Consider the following 18,012-nt stretch of genomic DNA (forward strand, 5'->3'; position numbering starts at 1 on the left):
GGGAGAGAGAGGGAGGAAGAGGGTTTACGCTAATCCGCAGCTTGTAGCTCCTCCTATTAGATATATCCAAATTCTTCTAGCTTGATCGTTAAAAAAGTCCAGCGTTAGTGTATTTTATCCGCGTATCCGGTGATTATTGTCAACATAGAAAAGATATGATCGCTTTCTTTCGTAGGAATTCCTCTTCCGACAATTCGAGCAAGCTTGCGAAGAGAGCGGTGCTTGCAAAATGTTATCGCAACAGGCGAGCAGCGTCGCCAAAACACGATGCATCCGGGAGTGCGTTTCTCCTTCTTGCTATAAAGAAATTTATTTGTTCGATCAGGTATTCTCGTCGTTAAATGAAACAACATTACTATTAAATATAACATAATGCGAAATGAAATGCCGTATCTGTGAAAAACATATCAACAAAGTTACGTTTCTTACTCGTTTTAGCTGGAGGAAGGAGAGATCGACGTCAGGTTAAATTCTTTTAAGGGATGTTTTATGCAACGTAACGGACGTCCGCGCAAATAAATAAGACATGCCTTTCGATCCGTCAAAAGGTCGATGTATTATCTATTGCTAACCGCTATCCTGGGAAAGTCAACGTTCTTTCTGCTTACGTCGGCGACGAACAAGCGGATTTTGAAAAAGAAGAACTAGCTAAACAATAAAGAGACGTTTTATTCACATCTTTCGCGACAACATTTAGATTTGACATTAGATAATCTTTTTCTACTTTTTGTATGCACAAACTACTGTAATACCAATAGAATATTGCACAGCATATTAATCATAATTTCCAAACCTCACCTTCCTCGTTTCCAAAGATACGAACGTTCGTCATCTTGTAACCTTTGAAGAATGATAACTAAACAAAGATATTTGTATAAAAATTGTAACGACGGAGAATACTATTTGAAGAAATAGACGCGATGTAGAAGCGATATAATCGTACTCACCGCATGATACAATCGTGTACAAGCCTCGTCTTCGTCCTTGGATTTGAGAAAATTCATATATTCCGATAATTGTTCCATAGTTTCGTCAAAAGGTGATTTGAACAAAGATCTTGAGTTAGACGGTACTTCTTCGTCGCTGTATATCTTTCGATAGCGAAGCCACGTGGTGACAAAATGAAGAAAATGAGAAGACAAGTAACGTGTTTTTGCTACACCGATGACGAGGTCGTAGTTACTAATGGCAGTGCATAGATGATACATCAGTTTCTCTACTTTGACGTGACAAAACTTGAGAACGTCGGTTAGGCATTGATAAACAATTTCTCTTTCCACTGGAATACTCTATCGTGAAAATGATCAAACGATAAAATCGACTAATCGACCCGTTATGACCTTACCTTTACATCGCCCTTACGCCCCGGCTCACCTTCGAGTGAATAACATGAAGCATCTCGTAAATATCTAGAATCGTTGTGATTTCATCTTTATCCGGTGTGTTAAAGGGAACGCTTTTCAATGTTACAGCCATTCCTGCATTGTTTTGACTCAACAGCTCGTGTAAAAATTCCAAGCCATTTGGACAAACCAGTCGTGACTTTTCCATAATCCACAAAAGGGCATATAAATCACGTATTTCAATCGTTACGGGTTTGACGCACTATAAATAAAATATTCTTTAAGTATATTCCACGATATCACTTTTTATATTATAATAATCATTTATCAATTATCATATTTCCGTTTTCTCTTACCTCGATCGAAGATTGCGATTGAAAATGAATAATAAAAGCGAGAAATTTCAATGATATTGCAGATAATGTCGATTCGTCTTCGGAAAACGCATAATCGCGTAATTTCTCCAATAATCTCGTTTCATTTATGTACTTAGAAAGAACTGTAAAGTGTAAAATTCTTCCTTTTAATTGTATTTTTCATTTATCATATATTCTAGTACCGTTCTATTTTAGCCTGGTCCTTTCGGTGCCACTTACTTTTTAAGTAATTGCGTGCCGTAGAAGCGACAAGTACGATGTATGCCTGCTTTATAAGTAATTTCTGAAAATTAACATCTACGTCTTCGGTTAAAATTATTTTTATGAGAGCGTCTGCGCACACCTTCATTGTATGCGTTGATAAATAAGTAGGCTCCGACATACTGGATAATTCAAGCACCGCTTTAATATGTTCAACTACAAATAATGTCATAATATGCGTGCGTGCGTGCGTGCGTGCGTGCGTGCGTGCATACATATATGCATACGCACATGCATATATATATATATATATATATATATATATATATGTATGTATCAATATGGACGATAACAAAGATGAAGAAACGTCTATTGTAGTACAACATAGAGAAAGTATAAACATAGAAATTAAATACTTCGATTTGGGCTGCCAGATAGGAGAACATTTGGGAGCATGTTCCAAACTATGTCGGCAATCTCGTCGCAATTACCAATCAGCATCGATTGACGTATTCCTTTTACAGCTAAACGAACCACGCTTCCGTCGAGGCTTCCATTTTGTACTATAATCTGCGTTTAAAAGATTATCGTAAGCGAGATAATGATGTAAATTTAAAGACACGTAACTCTTCAAGAGTCATAAGGTAATAAGAGGGATAGTAAGAAACGTTGCGTGTACCAGTAAACAATGTCTAACGACGCTGTGACAATCGAGCTTCAAGAGAGGTGCGATGTCACCATCGGATTCTATCAGCCACATATCCATTACTCTGTATCGTAAGTCGTTCGTTATCTCGGGACATTTGAGAGAAAAATGTAAGAGCTCGATGTGATGAGTGTAACACTGACTTAATTCCGAGTATTGTAAAGCCATTGTTAATTTTTTCACCGCTTTTCCATACTCGCAGTTTTTGTCCGGTGATGGATGAGACAAAAATGACACCTAGGTAATAGACATTTTACAATGATAAAAAGACCAAAACTCATGTAGAATAGACAATTTCTATCTTGTCGATAAAAACGAATAGACTCACAGCGAATAAAAACCATAATGGCTTTAGAATTGGTACGATTATCGATCGAACGTCTTCTAATTTTAACAATCTTTTTATCAGAGATTCGAACGAAATCACGTCGAGTCTGAAACAAAACGATAATCAGTCCTTCAAAAACGACTATTTACGTATATACATTAAATAAGAAGTATGAGAGAGAGAGAGAGAGAGAGAGAGAGAGAGAATAAGGCAAGAAAAACTCACTCCCTGGTCGCATGATAATGATAGTAAAGGGAAATCATTAAAGCCGTATTACGATCATCGGAACTCGCAATTATGTCGGTCCACTGTTCGAGATCATTCGGTAGAGAGAGAAATCCATCAAACATCCTACTTGAAAATACATTAACGCCTTCGGGCAACTTGTCGATCGATAAAGAGTATTTCGCTAAAGTGATCAATGTCCGCGTCAGTAAGATACAAATACTTCGTCGTTGGTGTAATCTGAAGGATTTTTGTATCTAATTAAAAAAAAATATGAAATATTTACGTATAGCCGAACGGCTTTTATCAATTGTATTCTACTTACAAAAGTTGAGCGCTAAGACGTAAGAAATATTTAAAATAACCGTTTCCTGCTAAATGATTAGCTATATCCTCTTGTTTAAAATCTCTCATATTGTACATGTTATTGAGACAAGAAACAAAACTGTCGTAACACTTGATGGTATTCTCTTGATCCAAGCGTACGTTCTATTCGAGAGCAAATACATAATTGCACGTTATATATTTGGCATTTAGCTTTTTAATAGAGCTGATATGTGTTTAATATTTTATATTTTAAGCTTTACTTTAAGACGCGGTATAATGGTATACATAACGATCGCATAAATAGTCTTTCCGAGAGATATTTTGTCCCGCGTCGGAGTCATATTGCCAACCTCGTCAACGTCCGTCAGATAAACCTTGTCGCAAAATCTACGAGACATATTCCGTCCTCAATATCTATCTTCTTATCGTCATTTACGAAAGAAAAAGCCAAGTAAAATTTGAACTTTTACCGCATGCTGGAAGCGCAAAGGCAGCATAAGCCGACAATGGCGTTCGTCGATGCATAATCTTCTTCGTAATCGTGTTCCAGGATATCTTTCATAGATTTTATCGACTCGTTGCAAACATCGAGAATCAATCTCTCATCTTCGTTTTCGTACCCGTCCAACGTTACGTATTCGAGTAGGACATTTAAAATGTCGACAATCGTGAACCTTAATACATAGGATAAGCATTTTTGGCTCAAGTCCTTGATAAATGAAAAGATTTGATTGATAGCGCATACGTTATCGACTTCAATACCTAATTTTTTGCCGCTGAAAATATAGAAAATATTTTCGACATTTTAAAATTCTATTATTAATAAAGACATACGTTGATAATATATCCATATTATTACTTGAATAATATATTGCGAATAGCACGAAGGAGCCTTTCCAAAGAAGGACATGTTTCTACGTCCGTCGACATTCCAATGTAATGCGCAAGACGAAGCAAAGAGCTCACGGCTTCCGCGGCGACCTGACTTTCGTAAAACTTTCGTTGTTCGCTCGCTAAAGCCAAACACTCGAGAGCGGAACTGCAATGACACGAAACAACTAACGATCATATATCGATCATATCAATAATATACGAATAGAAAGTATTTTACGTTATAAGCGGTTCCCGAAAAGTCTTTAAAACGTCACACAGGCTCGAAATTATGTCGAATTTGATGAGCTTCGTAAAAACGCTACTTCGAACGGCGTGGACTTGAGATTTTAAAAGGATCGTCAGTTGTTCGAGCGCAGACATTTGCGATTTTTCCTTTGGCGACATCAAGTTACCTTTTATTCGTGGCAACAAGTGATCCAGATTTTCTGACTTCAATTGAAATAATTCCTCCATTTCAGATCCGTACGCTGTCACATTACATATACGCGTTATTAATTTAATGCACCTACATATGCACGTACGTATTTCATTATCGATCAATCTATTACGTTCGTTTTAATAACCTTTAGAAATTATCCGAAATTATCGTTATTAGAAGAATATTATTTTTCAAGTATATATTTATAAACCTACACGAATGGAAGATACAGAGAGCGTTAAAGTATTATCACGTATAGATGGTGCTACTAAATCTTTACCGACCAAGGGCCACCGATCGCTTACTTACGGTGCCGCGAATAAGATACTTGCGAATCTTTCCAAGATAATCCTATAATAATTGCAAAATATCGCAATATTATTGCTATCGTTCTATTTAAGAATAATGTTTGTCTCAATATTTCATATATTATAATTAATATTGTTTATGAATCAAACAAAAAATTTACGATTATCTACGTATTATTGAATGTTACAATAAATACGTTACAAAGAAGATGTATCTTACCTGTTACTTCATTTTTCCCTTTAATAAAAATATGATACCCGCTTTATATCACTGAACGATTATGACAATCCAATTTAAAAAGATCCAACTTCCCGAGTAAAAGTTCTACCACGTTCTACCACGTTCTACCACCCGTAAAATTAATACGTTACTCGTACGCACAGCGAATCTGATTGGTTTCTACCAAACATTTTAAATCACAACTTTTAGCGCGGTATTCGAATATGGAAAACATTTTTCAAGCAAAATCTTTCACTGCATATGTCTAATCTATATAGTTTCAACTATTATCCAAACGAAGTAAAAATGATTCTTACCACTTTGTTCAGTTAGATTACATTTGCGCATTCATCACGTATGTCGCATAGCCGTTACTCAACATGAGAAAAACATGAGTCTAAAATAAAAGCTGTAAAATCGATGAACGTACTGTTCACGTAGGACGATTTGCGATTGACGATTTCAACGAGAAAAGAAAAAATAAAAAAGAAAAAAAAAGGATTAATAAACTGATCGAAGAAATTTTCTTTATCGTACTACTTGACAGTGTCTCGTTAGAATCAATAATATTAGCAGCACTACGTTTTTTGCATATCTATAATATTGCTTAAAATATGACCTATTACATCAAAATATAAATAAGATATAGCGTATACAAAGTGCATCGAATTTTCATTTTTTTTTCTTCTTGTCCTAAAGGGTGCATTTGAGGATATATAAAATTAATATATGAAAATATCTCTCTACCATGATGTCGCTAATAAATATTACTTGTCGTGTACATTGGATGATAATAATAATAATAATAATAATTAAGTTAATAAAGTATAATTAACGAAACTGGATGCAAGAATGGTGATGCGAATTTTAAATTGCCATAAATAAGGTACGTGATAACTAAAAAGAAAAATATTTAATTAGATCGTATGGATTTATACTTTATAAAATTGATTCTAAAAAACAAATCTATATAAACTATACATTCTTAAGAAGATTATTAAAGTACAGATCTGCAGGGATTATACAGATTTAACCACTCGCTTAAGTGTTACATATGTTCGAGCGATATTAGCACTATGTTTCAGTCTTTTGTACGGTACAGAGATCATTTCTTCGTTCTAGTTATTAATAAACGATTGTAAACAATTTTGAATCAAATATAAATATAGTGTACATGTACCATTTTTGCAACCAGTCCTTCGAATAATGTTCGAACATTATCATTATCTATATATTATCATTTCCGTCTTGTTCACCTATTGTAAATAAAAGAGTTATATTAATTTCTTAAATCTGTAATACTTTATATTCAATATTATTTAAAAGCATGAAGCAAATCATTTTTCAAAAATAATTTTCAAGCCCTAAATACGATATACATATATGTCAAAATAACTCCCTGCTTTTACTATCCTCGTAACTTAATCATAATTACGGATAAAATGACACTGTAAAGCAAAATGTAACAAACAGAAAATATTTATAATTCTCGATCCTAAATATAAAAATGTAGTATATATAGCACTGACCTATCGAATACATAATTTTTATTGAGAAAGAGATATATATATATATATATATATATAGAGAGAGAGAGAGAGAGAGAGAGAGAGAGAATTCCTCGTATAAAAAGAAGAAATAATTATTTTATTCCTATAAGTTATACTTAATAATTTCCCTCGTGTTATAATTTACGTTCGTAGCATGATGTGATAGGGAACTATTAAATATATTTAAATATATTATTCATTCGTTAAGATCGAACATTTTCATTGATATATAATATATGCAAGATTGCCTTGCATTAGATGCAATATGAAAGAAGAAAAAATATAATTTTATTTGGTAGTTTTTCTCTTACTTCAGTTAGAAAAAGTCTTATTAAACGGATCATGTTAAATTAACATATCAAATAATATAACAAATAAACAGATCATCATTCTCGTATAATTTCTTTAAAATACTTTCATCTGCGCTTAAATAAATAAGCGCATAAAGATATGATTCGTATGTATATAAAAATCTATGTTAAATAGACAACGAATAAATGTAAATTTTATGTTTATGTAAATATTTAAAAATTATACTTCTTAAGTACTTGTACTATTACGTTATCACCATTTATTATTACACTTTTAATCTGTACGAATTCTCGCATTGTATTTTGTAATAAATAAAAAAATATAACTAAACAATTTTTTACGAAATTTGCAAATTAATCTTACAACGTACTGACTAATATCCATAGATCAAGTATATTCCAATGGAACTATTTTGGAAAGGTTCTCCCAAAATTGTTGTGAAGTAACTACTAATAGCTTCTTGGAGGAATGTTATCGTTAATATGTATTTTTCATTGCTACTTGTATATATGATATTTTGGAAAACAGCATCATTACATTTTCTGCTTGTGCATACACAGTACATTTGCGTTTACACGTTATATATACATACATACATACATACATACATACATACATACATACATACATACATACATACATACATACATACATACATATATATATATATATGTATATGGACATGTACGTATATGTATACATAAACATGTATACATACACACATATGCATACATTGAAGATTATTCAATATATATGTATATATTGAAAGAGATATTGTGTATGCGCGGATACACAAGCATGCATTCGATACAATGTGTCATATTTACCTTATATTTACATGTATTAAATATTTGTGTCACAATCACATATCCAAATAACCTATACAGTATATAAATAGGCATCTAACTTCTTTTTTGCATTCGGAGGCGAAGTGAAGGGAGAAAACCAAGCAATAGAAAATCTACCAAAAACGGCCTGTATGGATTTCCATCTGCTATTACGAACCCATCGTGCTTCTTCTTTTTTAAGTTGTTCTATACCCTATGACAAAATTAAAATATTGTTATTGACTTAAGATAGTAAAGCCTTTGATGGTATACATATGCACTTACAGTTTCATCATTCCAAATAGCCTGCAGTTGCGATCCCAACATTACAGCTGTAAAAATGGCAAATAAAAGTGCTTCGAATGCTAGAAATAGTAAAAGGACAACGGTCGCAGGTGGACTAAACGTCGAACATTCTCTCCATTCTTGTCTCACGCACGTTGTAAATTGTTGTATGCACAAAAGAAGAGACTGTAGGGATATACCTGCTATGTAAAACTGAAAATTCATGTTCGATTTTATTCGCCTTATCGTAAAAAATGTATACTTCATTTGATATATAAAAAAAAAAAAAAAAATACTTATTGGAAAGAAACATGACTTACAGTAAACAATACAAAGTATTTTTGATTATTTTCGCCGACACAGTTGTTAACCCATGGGCAATGATGATCCATTTTCCTAATACATCTAAAATATCGTTTTATCGATCATCTCTAACAGTAATTATTAATCTAAAAGCAAGCTAATCTTAAAACGAAATAAGTACCCAAACTAATTTACCTTTGACAAACCGAACAATGATGAGCTCTATCCGGCTTTATAGAACAACATTTTGGACATTTAAAGATAACTTGACCTTCCCGGAATCCCATTTGTTGTATCATTTTTTTTGTCGCATTGCCCTTTGGTACAGCACCCTAAATAATACTTAATTATTATCAAGTTATACCATAATATATTCCAAATGCCAATTTAATTTTTGATAAGATCACACAAGGTATGTTTCTTCTTTACTTACTGGATCTGTAAACATTGTCCTTAAATGAGAAGCAAATGCCAAAAATGCTAAGGATTGAAACACTGCCATGTTTAGGCCTGAATATAAAGTATTTATAGAAGGAATAAGGATAACAGCCATAACTACAAATTCCGCATAAATTATTAGCAACCATGTCAGGACCGCACATATAATTCCACAAATATCCTATGATACGAAGATGTAAATCATACGATATAGTAATATTGTTAATACAAATTTTTTACACTTTTTCCAAGACAATACCTTGATGCACCAAAACTTTCCACCGCAACACTTATTATGTATACCTTTCTCCCTATGGAAGGCTACGTAATCATAAACCATAATTGAAAAGTCCATTAAAGCGGCAAACTTTGTTCCACTTGTAAAAAAGTACCGATATAATACTTTAATATAGAAGAAAAAGCCATAACTGTGAATAAAGGATAAACATTGCTATATGTTATTGTAACAAACATATGAGTAATAAAGTTAAAGTAATAAGAAAAAGTTATAAAAATATGAAGCAAATCAATTAACGATTAACTAAAATCTAACCTAAAAAATAAATGACATCATTGCTTGACAAATTCTTTCAAGATCCGAAAGGAAATGGATTCTTTGATTTTTTCCCTCATCCTCTTTCTACCCGTTTACGTTATGTAACAATGAATTTATAATAACGATCACTATCGTTTTCCCTTCACCGTTATAAACGCCATCAACCACTTAAAAGTAAAATACATGGAATATGATGAGACGAAGGGTCAAACACACGATTATACTCCATTTTATTTCTAAATCAAGAGCCACCTAGCGTTCAAAAAGAGATTACTTCTTACGACGAGCGATCGAAGCGCCATCTAATACGCACGCAAAACGCGCTATTTTCAAATTAGATCGAATGAGTTGACGTAGCACCATTTTATAATTCAATCCAAATCAACTATAGAAGCCTTAAAGTTTGGTTTCACTATCTATATCGTATCTCGTTAGAATATTTTTAGAATTGGAATTTATTGCATTATATAATTTGACCACGAACGGACCATTTAATGAATTCAAGCATTCGATGCTTCAGTACAACATATATGTACATATATTTATTTATGTGTATATATATATATATATATGTGTGTGTGTGTGTGTGTGTGTGTGTGTGTGTATACGTAGATGATTGATATCAACGTCAGGTCAATACGACGAATATAGAAAGAGAAAGATCTGCCGGTAAAATTGACCTATCTGTAACTAAATTCATGCGATTTTTTACCGAAAGGCAGTTAAATAAGTTTCTTGTTCCGAATCTCGTATGTTTCCGCGAAGGAATGCTTGGAAAGGCAAGGATCAAGCAACGGTGGAATCGAGAGGATGCATGACGTAAGAAGATACACGCATTACCTTTCGAGCGAATATTTATACATGAAAGTGCACAAACGCACGCAATGAATTTAAGCTTTCGATTTTAATTTTGAACATTCTATACGATTATTAGAACTCAGACAAGTTGAAATAAAACTAATATAATTATTTCTTCTGTTTTTTTTTCTTTTTTTTTTTTAAACGAAATTTGAATTTTCATCGTAGCTTAAAAGTATTTTTATCGAGAAACTAAAAAAGCTAACCATTAATATTAGCAATCCTTTTAAGGCTAAATGAAAATATAGTACGAACGGCCAATGTCCATCGATGGAACGTAAGAGTCAATCGATTCGTGCTGAGTCGACTAAGTGCGTGAGTGAACGAAGGAGTGAGAGAGAGTGAGTGAGGGCGGGGGGGGGGGAGAAAGAGAAAGAGAATCGATGGTTACGCAAGACGAAAGTAATTCTATGGAGAAGAGCGAGGAAGGACGCTAAAGATGAGGTGGAGATGGAGGAGGAGAAGGGCATATGTGCAGAGAGAACTGAGGCAATGTCATCGAACTTACATAATATGTATGTACGTGTATCGTCTTACTTCAATTTACATTTACCTATGGTCCGATGCAACTTACATCTGGGTCATATAGTTTTGCTCTCGCCGAAAAGATGCCCAACAACCATTTTATGCCCAGTCCGAGCTCTGCCATGACAAGACAAAACAGATGACTTTTCATTTTTCTGTTCGCGGAACCTATACATATATCGAGAAAGGAACTATATCTATTTTTCTTTGGCTTTGCCTAATCTTACTTTTTTTGTCTTTATCAATGAATCGTAACAATTGAAAAAGATGAAAATCTCTTTTGAAAGATGTTTTTAAGGAAGCTACGAAAGTGTTTTTCCAAGAAGATGACTTAAGGCACGAAGGCACTCGGACATTCTTTTCGCGAGGGATGGTACGAGCGATGGCCAGGTGAGAGGTAGAAAGCGAGGAAGAAAGGTAAGAGGTACGAAGAAGACTCGGGAAGGAACGATCATTGAGAGACAGTGCATCGGGTGCTTCACGGTGGACGGACGATGTCGGTCCTACGAGACTTTTGAGACGCATGTAACGTCACGCAAAAATGCCGATCATCCAGCCTCTTCTGTGTAAGTAAATCATGTTATGATAGATCACGTTCGATAAGATTCGAATTTCCCGCTAAAAATTCAATTAAGCGATTAGCTTACGCGCTTTTCGAGAAGATAAAGCCTTCCGTTCCGTTCCTACATATATACATTCGTTTTGTTATTTGGTAAATCTTTTAACGGTAAATCGAAAAAATCGATGGATTTTATAAAATGTATACATTTTATTTTATCGATGTTATGATCTAATATACGAATATAATATATGAATACTGTATAGCCTTATGCAACATCCTTTCACGCGCGGTATTTGTTTCCAGCGATCGAATCAATAACTAGCACGAAAATAATCTCTCCGTTATTTTAAATCACTTTGATTTGATCGTAAAAATAAAATCATTCCATGTGAAAACTCGTTATCACAGTATTTAGTATTTGAAGGAAAGGTAAAATAAAATGTTGGCAAGACGTTGTAGAAGGGTCAATAAATAAATAAATAATTATGTACGTAGCTTTATTGTCGCGTGACATTTATTTAACAATCGTGATATGTCAAAAATTCTATGTTGAAGTTGTAGTCAAACGGATTATTTAATGGTAATGAAGCGTGCACCGTTCTTTCGGCACGTTACTTTCTTCTAAAGAAAGGATTAGAATTACCCCCGGAAAGTGATCGTCTATAGACTTTGTTAGAGAAAATTTCCGCCTTGCGGTTGGGACATCGCAAATCGAGTTCTAATACTTACTTGAAAGTTATTAACGCTATTAATTTGAGCTAGCGAAAGCACTCTCTCATTAATTTTTTCTATTCGCGCCTCGATGTGAAACAATCAATCAAAAATAAATTTTAGTTATTCTAGAGTAAGAAAAAAAAAAAAAAGAAGAAGGAATACGAAGAGATCGAGAAAAGCTAACAGATCGTAGAAATATCGACGGACAGATAATAGGCATATGTAAAATTATTGCTTTTTATTAAAAACAAAAAATACACATATTTCCTTACGCGAACAGATCTCGTCACCATTGTCTTGTGCAACGTTCACGGTAATCTTGAGCATGAGGTCCCACGGAGAAGCTTCCTGTCGCGCAGGGCGATCGATGGCACCAGAGGAAGGTTCGACGATCATTTTTTAACGATTATAAAATTGATACAAAAGTTGAATACAACCGATTAATCGAACTTAAACTATTCGATAGAAAGTACTTCGATCCCGAGGAAGAGGGTAGCTTCGATAGCTATGGATCTGCCGGTGGGCAATATGATCGATATAAAGATAAACAAGGTAACGCGTCAGTCGGTACAAAATAATGATCTCTCGAGTGATTTGAAAAAAAAAAGAAAAAAAAAGAAAAAAAAATAGATGAGAAGGAGGAGGGAAAATTGTTACTCGCATGCAAATTAAATACTTTTGCAAAGATATCCTTTTATAGCTATTCTTTTCTATTTACTTGAATTATTTTAGATCACAGTGACATCAGGATGAATGTACCAGGAGAACCTGGTACCGACTATCCAGCTTATACGACGTTACCGCAGACAGGTTTCTCGTGCGAAGGACGTTCACGCGGTAAGTCGCGGTATGTGGCGCGTTAAGCCTTATCGAGTGCCTAGAAAAGCAGCATCGCGCTAATAATTATTCCTGTATGTCGCTTTGTCACCTTTAGCATCATCGATGTCAAGGATGATACATGCATACGTACCTTCGTTTATAACGTAAGACGTACGCTTACGACGATTCTCTTAAAGTATTTTCTTTGCTTTCGCAATAGGTCATCGTGTTTCAAGCGTAATGCTATAAACTTAGCATTAATGACGTAGAACGTAACGAGAGAAAATTTCTCTAGGAAGAAAAAATATGCTAGATAATGAAGTATAATGCATTATTTTGACGTATTTTTCTCCAACAGGTTATTACGCGGACGAAGTAGCTGGATGTCAAGTATTTCACGTTTGTCACGACATTTTAATCTCCTCGTTCTTGTGCCCTATCGGATCCATCTTCAGTCAGAAACTCCTCACCTGCGACTGGTGGAGCAAAGTAGACTGTTCGACAACTCGCAAATTCATTGAAATAAATCGCAATGGTCACTATCAGGAAGACGACGACGAACTGATACGCAAAGCTTACGGTATGATGGGCCTGCAAACTGGAACGGACGTTGCCGGTGACGAATTAGTGGATCCTGATAGAGGAGGTAGGATCATTGACTACATTACGATTGATTCCACGGGGAACGATTTGCCAGCTTATCGCAATGATCTTCAACGAACGAAAACACCTCAATTTCTCTCGATTTACGACGAACATTCGGAAAGATCAAGCCCGCCGACCTATCCTAATACATTTTATAGTAAAAATTATCATACTCGACCGTATCAGGATTCACATATAATACATATCGAAAAAATTGGAGAAGAGAATTATCGAGAACCAGTGAGGTACAATTATCAAGATATTCGCGACAAATCAGGAAAAAGGATCGATGAGTTTCAGCCGTCGTATGCGCCGACCGTACCGACCGTCACTACTACCACGAGAAGATTGTATTCGCCTACGATACCGACGACCTACAGACCTTCTACCTTAGTTTATAACAGGTTCGATCAAGTCATCGAAAGTTCCGATCATCTTTACGCACACAGCCAGGAATCTAGAAACATCTTCACGCTATCCACTCCTTCTAATAAGAACTCGAAAGGAAAGTACAACGATGGTAATCCGCAAGGCGAAATAAACGATAAAGAAGAGCGGGATCACGATCGCTTAAAGGATGACCCCGTGGATAGCTACGAACATGTTAAACCTATCGATTCACCGGAGGAACAGTTTCAAGTTCGTCCAACTTTCGTTGAAGAAGATTATAACGACGGCATTGAAATAAAAGAAAGTATTGACATTGCTCGAGCTTTGAATGCATCAAACAAATTCAGGATTCACGTGCGAGATCCCAAAGACAATGTGAAGATGAATAAAAACGAAGATGATTCTGCGGCTTTACGCTTGAATGGAACCGAATCGCTTGAGAGTAGCGAAGAATCGGTCGATCAGTGGCATACTGAAACGACCGATACTCTTGATTATGAAAGTATTTTCGAAAAAGGTACTACTACTCCTATCATCGAATATTTATCGCGTCTCAAGTTGGAAGACAATAATACAGAAATAGAAGAATCATCGACTACTTTGTCATACGAGGAAAATTTAACGTCAACGGAAACAACAACAATATCATTAGATAAGAAATTGTATACTACGGAAAAGTCACGGATCTTTAACGATGACGATTCCGAGAGTGGAAAGAATATCGATTCGGCCATTTTACAACCTGACATCGTTTTAAAACCACCGATTTTTACCGAAGGAAACTTTCGGATAAACGTTCCAGATTATCTTTCTACTCAAATACCCATTTTTCATACGTCGCATCGTAAAACGTACGCATCGGAAGTACAAATTAGCACGGAAGTTCCAATAGATGACGGCTTGATTAAAAGAACGAACGTATCGGTACCTTGGTTCCACCATACTACTGATCCTCCGGCAAGAGACATAGAGCCACCGTTTCTCGTTTCTAAAGATAATATCGACGAGATCGTCACGCAGAGTTCTATATTTGATATGATTGTCCAAGACGTACCAACGCAAGATACGAATATTTATTCTCAAGGCGAGAAAGTAGACGGAAAAGTGGAGGATAAAATTCGGAGAAATTCGAGGGAGCAGGAAAAAGTGAAATTTTTTAACGAATCGATAGAAATTTTCGGAAGAGACGTTCAACCAACAATCGTCGACTCCTCGACAAGTCTAAGATATATAGAAGAGGCGATCGAACGGAACAATTCACCTTATCAAGTATCCGTGACCCTGAATAAAAAAAAGAACGAATCGGTGCCAATCAAAGATGACTTGGTTATTAGCTTAATCGAACAACACGAGAGAAATAGTTCTAGTTCTGATAGATTAGGAGGTCAAGTCGAAATCGTCAAATCTATCGAAGGGATTACTGAGACTGGCAATAATGATTTTTCGCGTACTAACAATAACAATAAAATACTTTCTTCGAACGATACAATTAATTTATCGAGCAATCAAAAGAAGGTAGAAAGCAGCGTTGATTCGAGTAACGTAAACGCTTTGAGTCTTCTACAGTTAATGGCAGAATTACTTAAAATCGATCATATCCCTCGACCTTTCTCCTTGAATAACCTTCAAGGTGTACAATCGAATCTGGGATCTAATTTGGATAAAAAAGAATTGTCCGTCACGACGATTAAATCCGTTCACGATAGTTTGCAAAGAGAGAGAATCCTCGAGAGTTTACCTTTCAATAGCGATAAGGAAAATGTTATGCCACGACCGCGGGATATTTTTGATGGAACGATTAATCCACAAAGTCCTTCGAAAGATCAAACTTTAGACAAATTGAGCAACAAGTATCATCGGTCTTTAAACGATACAGAGAATCGGTTGCCAATTTATCAACTACCTCAAATACAGAGGTCATTAGATTTCGAGGTATCTAAGGAATTTTTTAACTCTTCGACGATTTCGCCATCTTCTACGACGTCGTTTCCAAGAACAACCAATGTTGTCGAATCTGCCAAAACTGTCGTGGAAACTGAATTTGTTCCTTCAATAGGATTTTCTTTCGATACGAACGAAGGTCGAAAAAAATACATCGAAGCTATTCTTGGCGGTTTATTGAACGAATCGATTCACGAAAATACCACGAACAAATCGTTTAGCATGGAGTCGATCGAAGGATCGTCTGACAATTAGTCAAGTCGATTTTCATCGACGCAAATTTAACTAACCATTATACGCGTTATTTTTAAAAGCTCTGTTACTCTCTCTCTCTCTCTCTCTCTCTCTCTCTCTCTCTCTCTCTCTCTCTCTCTCTCTCTCGCTCTCTCTCTCTCTCTTTTTTGAATGTGATACTCAATGGTATCTCTTGCATTTTATTCTTCTTCTTGTTTTTTTTACGTTCTTTTTTATTTTTTTATTTTTCTATTTTTTTATTTTTTTATTTTTTTATTTTTTTATATTTTAATTTTTTTTTACATCAGTCCTTCTACGTACATGGATATGTACGTATTTTGAACACGTGAACGTTTATAAATGTAATTTCAAGATATTCGACGATAGTTTCATATTTGTAAATAATTCTATATCTGTACAATTTTAATCTGTGCAATTACGATGTAATAATATGTAATTACAAGAAAACATTTTCAATATATGCGAAGAAAAAGTTTTCTTCGGTATACAATTTTATTGATATTCTTTATTTATAAAATTGTCCCTTTTCCACGAAAGCGACTAATCACGTTTAAGTTTGATCGATTAATCGCACGAGGGAAAACATGGTAACCGATAAGCCAAAAAGAATCTGGCGAATTCATTTCTTTAAGATTATTTCTGTGTTTTAAAGATCCGTGTTCATACGTTTATACGCTACACATGTACATATTAGACATAGAGATTAAATTATCCTATGTCCAAATACATATCGTCGATATGTACAATAGAAAACTCGGTCGCCATATAAATTTTATATCAACTGAAATTTGTCACAATTACGATTGAGTTCGACTTAAAAATAGAAGAAAGGAAGCGGCTGCGTACGTTACGGTAAGTTTGTTGGGATCATGATGATTTTTAAGAATTCGGAATATTTTCTTTCGCTATTTTTCACGATCCGATATATATTTGATAGGATATAGAAATATGTCAACGATCGTTAATGAATCTTTGCAAAATAATTTCGAAGAAGAAGACGAAGGAAAGATTTATGATGCGCGAACTGAATTTTTAGAATTGGATAATCGGTAATACACATTTTTTATAAACGTTATATTGAGAAGTTCACAAATAATTATATTTACCCATCAAATTTATATTTACCGAATCATTTTGCAGTATTATTTGGATTAGAGAACGGGTGTTGCAGTTCTTAGGGCTATCTGATCATCAATATCTCTTTGATAAACTCATACAGGTAATATATTGTTGTACGTAACAATAATTTATTGATTAGAATCGTTATAAGATGACATTTGTTTTTCATTCGTTTATCAGGCAAACAATAGATATTTTGAGGAAAAATTGATAAAGTTTTTAAGTCATGATTTATATTCGATTACAACCCTCGAAAAGAAGATAATTTTCTTTTACAAAACATATTCAATAGAAACGATTCAAGAGGAAATAGTAGTTTGGGAAAGTGAGTAATATAGTTATTCTGTTTCTTAGCAAATAAAGATCATTTATCTTATAAATTATATCTTTACACAAATAAATTACAGGTCGATAGCCCAAAATAATCTCATTTTGATTGCACTTTTGTGTCGTAATAAAACAAAAAATTGATCGACGAAAAGTGCTCCTAGTAAAAGATATATTTGCAAAGAAAATTCTTTAATAATTTTTTTTTTTTTTTTTTTTTTTAGAGCATTTATTTTTCT

At 34.4% G+C, this 18,012-nt stretch overlaps 5 protein-coding genes across 7 annotated transcripts in view; 3 read left to right on the forward strand and 2 right to left on the reverse strand.

The window, feature by feature from the left end:
• LOC118447177 (uncharacterized) overlaps positions 1-967 on the forward strand; it is a 1,360-nt gene extending 393 nt beyond the window's left edge. Inside the window, exons 2-3 of the mRNA XM_035878768.2 lie at positions 176-325; positions 439-967. Coding sequence (XP_035734661.1) covers positions 176-325; positions 439-519 — 231 coding nt within the window. The 3' untranslated portion in view covers positions 520-967. The remainder of the gene's footprint in view (positions 1-175; positions 326-438) is intronic.
• On the reverse strand, positions 21-6,943 carry LOC118447164 (uncharacterized). The gene is made up of 17 exons (XM_085656583.1): positions 5,665-6,943; positions 4,623-4,868; positions 4,367-4,565; positions 3,978-4,283; positions 3,768-3,894; positions 3,506-3,669; positions 3,181-3,420; positions 2,956-3,061; positions 2,601-2,864; positions 2,338-2,491; positions 1,940-2,137; positions 1,700-1,842; positions 1,375-1,605; positions 948-1,289; positions 799-856; positions 430-648; positions 21-297 (listed from the first exon to the last, which is right to left on the reverse strand). The coding sequence occupies exons 1-16, from the start codon at positions 5,693-5,695 to the stop codon at positions 605-607; spliced, it is 2,853 nt and encodes a 950-aa protein (XP_085512709.1). The 5' UTR covers positions 5,696-6,943; the 3' UTR covers positions 21-297; positions 430-604.
• A 64-nt stretch (positions 6,944-7,007) lies between these two features.
• Positions 7,008-10,777, reverse strand: LOC118447172 (palmitoyltransferase ZDHHC3). 2 transcript variants are annotated; one of them, XM_035878760.2, is made up of 7 exons: positions 10,683-10,777; positions 9,322-9,490; positions 9,058-9,243; positions 8,820-8,956; positions 8,642-8,726; positions 8,322-8,534; positions 7,008-8,250 (listed from the first exon to the last, which is right to left on the reverse strand). In XM_035878760.2, the coding sequence occupies exons 2-7, from the start codon at positions 9,415-9,417 to the stop codon at positions 8,089-8,091; spliced, it is 879 nt and encodes a 292-aa protein (XP_035734653.1). In that variant the 5' UTR covers positions 9,418-9,490; positions 10,683-10,777; the 3' UTR covers positions 7,008-8,088. The 2 variants fall into 2 exon arrangements, with proteins under 2 accessions (XP_035734653.1, XP_035734652.1); XM_035878759.2 differs by lacking the exon at positions 10,683-10,777 and adding an exon at positions 9,616-9,993 and having other exon boundaries at positions 7,009-8,250.
• On the forward strand, positions 10,212-16,468 carry LOC118447163 (uncharacterized). Of its 2 annotated transcripts, XM_085656250.1 has the most exons (6): positions 10,212-10,437; positions 10,708-11,567; positions 12,558-12,660; positions 12,744-12,829; positions 13,010-13,114; positions 13,455-16,467. In XM_085656250.1, the coding sequence occupies exons 2-6, from the start codon at positions 11,543-11,545 to the stop codon at positions 16,325-16,327; spliced, it is 3,192 nt and encodes a 1,063-aa protein (XP_085512376.1). In that variant the 5' UTR covers positions 10,212-10,437; positions 10,708-11,542; the 3' UTR covers positions 16,328-16,467. The 2 variants fall into 2 exon arrangements, with proteins under 2 accessions (XP_085512376.1, XP_035734628.2); XM_035878735.2 differs by lacking the exons at positions 10,212-10,437; positions 10,708-11,567 and having other exon boundaries at positions 12,605-12,660; positions 13,010-13,124; positions 13,455-16,468.
• Positions 16,469-16,971: 503 nt separating this feature from the next.
• LOC146873031 (uncharacterized) lies at positions 16,972-17,861 on the forward strand. The gene is made up of 5 exons (XM_085656584.1): positions 16,972-17,179; positions 17,265-17,376; positions 17,468-17,546; positions 17,627-17,771; positions 17,854-17,861. Exons 2-5 carry the CDS (start codon positions 17,276-17,278, stop codon positions 17,859-17,861), a joined length of 333 nt encoding a protein of 110 aa, XP_085512710.1. The 5' UTR covers positions 16,972-17,179; positions 17,265-17,275.
• Positions 17,862-18,012: the final 151 nt, after the last annotated feature.

The sequence above is a fragment of the Vespa mandarinia genome, chromosome 4 (genome assembly GCF_050613455.1).
Source record: "Vespa mandarinia isolate Hongniang chromosome 4, ASM5061345v1, whole genome shotgun sequence".
Classification (NCBI taxonomy): Eukaryota; Metazoa; Arthropoda; class Insecta; order Hymenoptera; family Vespidae; genus Vespa; species Vespa mandarinia.